Raw genomic sequence first — 2,511 nt, 5'->3', positions numbered from 1 at the left:
AAACTTGCCTGTAACTATCTGTCTGAAATTCCTATATCTTTTTTTTTTATTTTTTTTTTTTTTATCCTTGATCTATCAAACTACCTTCCTTGGAAAAAAAAAATTAAAACAACAATAAGAAACTAAAAACAGGTCAGCCCTTCAGCACAGTCCCCACGGTAACATGTGTGGATTTAAAAATGAATCAGAGTTTATGGTGAAGGTGCAAGAGTCTGCTCTGAGTCAGTCTGCATCAGTCCAATATCAAAAAGAAATCAAATCGAGCCAAAAAAGAAAAAAAAAAAAGTAAGGAGTAGCAACAAAAAGAGAATGACTATGGAAGTATCCAGAAAAGAACTGAATGACTATGCAAGCATCCGGAAAAGATCTGAGACCTCATGGCATCTGGGCGTGATTGCCCAGCAGGCTGGCTCCCGGGCTCCAGACGCCCTCACACTCCTGTTCAGCCGGACACACACAGACAACGGGGAGAGAGAGGGTGTGTGCGTGTGTGTGTGTGTATGTGTGTATGTGTGTGTATGTGTCTAGTATGTATACCTATGTGTGCGTGTGTCTTTAAAATTATGTATCTGTATGCATGTATGTAATTTTTTGAGTGTGCATATATATGTGGATATGTTTATATGCGTGCGTGTGTGTGTGTGTGTGTGTGTGTGTGTGTGTGTGTGTGTCGGGGGACGCGGGAGCAGGGTGGAGCTGTTGAAGACCACCGCCTGGCGACGACGATGAGGATGAGGAGAGGGGATGGTGGGTAGTCCTGGCTGAGACGCGGCTGACAGACGGCCCAATGCCGGCGCCTGGTTGGCGGACAGACGGCCACAGGAGAGTGACGTTTCCCAGGAGAGAAAAGAAAGAGAGAAAAAAAAAAGCCTTAAAGCTGCTCTTCCCAGGAGGACCGCGTCTGGCCCGCGTCTGTGCCGCGTCTGGGCCACGCTCTTCCCAGGAGGACAGCGTCTGGTCCACTAAGACTTCTTGGCGTCCTGTGTGTTGCGTTTCTTGAGGTCACTCAGGTCAATGGGTGTGAAGGCTAGAGGAACAACACAAGCAAACATAGCGCTCAAAATCAGTCCAACAGCCATAACATGTTTTCTGATATGTTATTCATTTAAGAGTGTATAGCATATAACACTTATTAATATAGCATCCTTTACAATTCAGTGAAATACGCTTTATCAGTATATATGACCTTGGTGTTGTTACCACCTTGCCCTACCACTTGAGCTACAGGAGGTATTTTACGCCCGATGTCAGGCCCAACAGATATCAACAAATGGTGATTGTATATAGCGCTCCTATACTCATATAGCACTCAAAGCTCTTTACAGGTGAATGCCTCAGACATCTACCCATTCACACACACACACACACACACACACACACACACACACACACACACACACACACACACACACACACACACACCGACATCTACCCATTCATACACCGATGGCGGAGGCTACTATTTAAGGTGCCAACCTGCACATCAGTGTCTTTCCCAAGGACACTTCGACACTTGGTGAGGAGGAGTTGGGATCGAACTAGCAACCTTCTGATTGCTAAACAACTCCTCTACCTCCTGAAGGGTTTGGGTTAGGGGTGTCTGTAACTCACTGTGCAGGTTGGGGTTAGGGGTTAAGGGTTAGGGGTTACTGTAACTCACTGTGCAGGTTGGGGTTAAGGGTTACTGTAACTCACTGTGCAGGCTGGGGTTAAGGGTTACTGTAACTCACTGTGCAGGCTGGGGTTAAGGGTTAAAGGTTAGGGGTTACTGTAACTCACTGTGCAGGCTGGGGTTAAGGGTTAGGGGTGTCTGTAACTCACTGTGCAGGTTGGGGTTAAGGGTTAAGGGTTACTGTAACTCACTGTGCAGGTTGGGGTTAGGGGTTAAGGGTTAGGGGTTACTGTAACTCACTGTGCAGGTTGGGGTTAAGGGTTAAGGGTCAAGGGTTACTGTAACTCACTGTGCAGGCTGGGGTTAAGGGTTACTGTAACTCACTGTGCAGGCTGGGGTTAGGGGTTAAAGGTTACTGTAACTCACTGTGCAGGCTGGGGTTAAGGGTTAAAGGTTAGGGGTTACTGTAACTCACTGTGCAGGCTGGGGTTAGGGGTTAAAGGTTAAGGGTTACTGTAACTCACTGTGCAGGCTGGGGTTAGCGGTTAAGGGTCAAGGGTTACTGTAACTCACTGTGCAGGTTGGGGTTAAGGGTTAAAGGTTAGGGGTTACTGTAACTCACTGTGCAGGCTGGGGTTAAGGGTTAAAGGTTAAGGGTTAAGGGTTAGGGGTTACTGTAACTCACTGTGCAGGCTGGGGTTGGGGTTAAAGGTTAAAGGTTACTGTAACTCACTGTGCAGGCTGGGGTTAAAGGTTAAGGGTTAAAGGTTACTGTAACTCACTGTGCAGGCTGGGGTTAGGGTTAGGGGTTAAGGGTTAAAGGTTACTGTAACTCACTGTGCAGGCTGGGGTTGGGGTTCTTCTCCACATACTCCTGCGGCCCGCGCTCGTTACGCTCA

General features: G+C 47.5%; 1 protein-coding gene across 5 annotated transcripts in view; it reads right to left on the bottom strand.

Moving 5' to 3' along the window:
- Positions 1–631: 631 nt before the first annotated feature.
- Positions 632–2,511, bottom strand: part of LOC105904971 (mapk-regulated corepressor-interacting protein 1) — a 5,848-nt gene continuing 3,968 nt past the window's right edge. For all 5 annotated transcript variants that reach the window (XM_031560963.2, XM_031560962.2, XM_031560965.2 and 2 more), the window contains exons 4-5: positions 2,450–2,511; positions 632–1,027 (exon numbers count right to left, since the gene is read on the bottom strand). The exon at positions 2,450–2,511 is cut by the window's right edge and continues 40 nt beyond it. In XM_031560963.2, the coding sequence (XP_031416823.1) occupies positions 963–1,027; positions 2,450–2,511 (127 nt within the window). In that variant the 3' untranslated portion in view covers positions 632–962. The remainder of the gene's footprint in view (positions 1,028–2,449) is intronic.

Source organism: Clupea harengus, chromosome 23, assembly GCF_900700415.2.
Source record: "Clupea harengus chromosome 23, Ch_v2.0.2, whole genome shotgun sequence".
In the NCBI taxonomy this organism is placed as follows: Eukaryota; Metazoa; Chordata; class Actinopteri; order Clupeiformes; family Clupeidae; genus Clupea; species Clupea harengus.
Note: the sequence above shows the minus strand (reverse complement) of the source record. Positions and strands in the feature narration are given on the sequence as shown.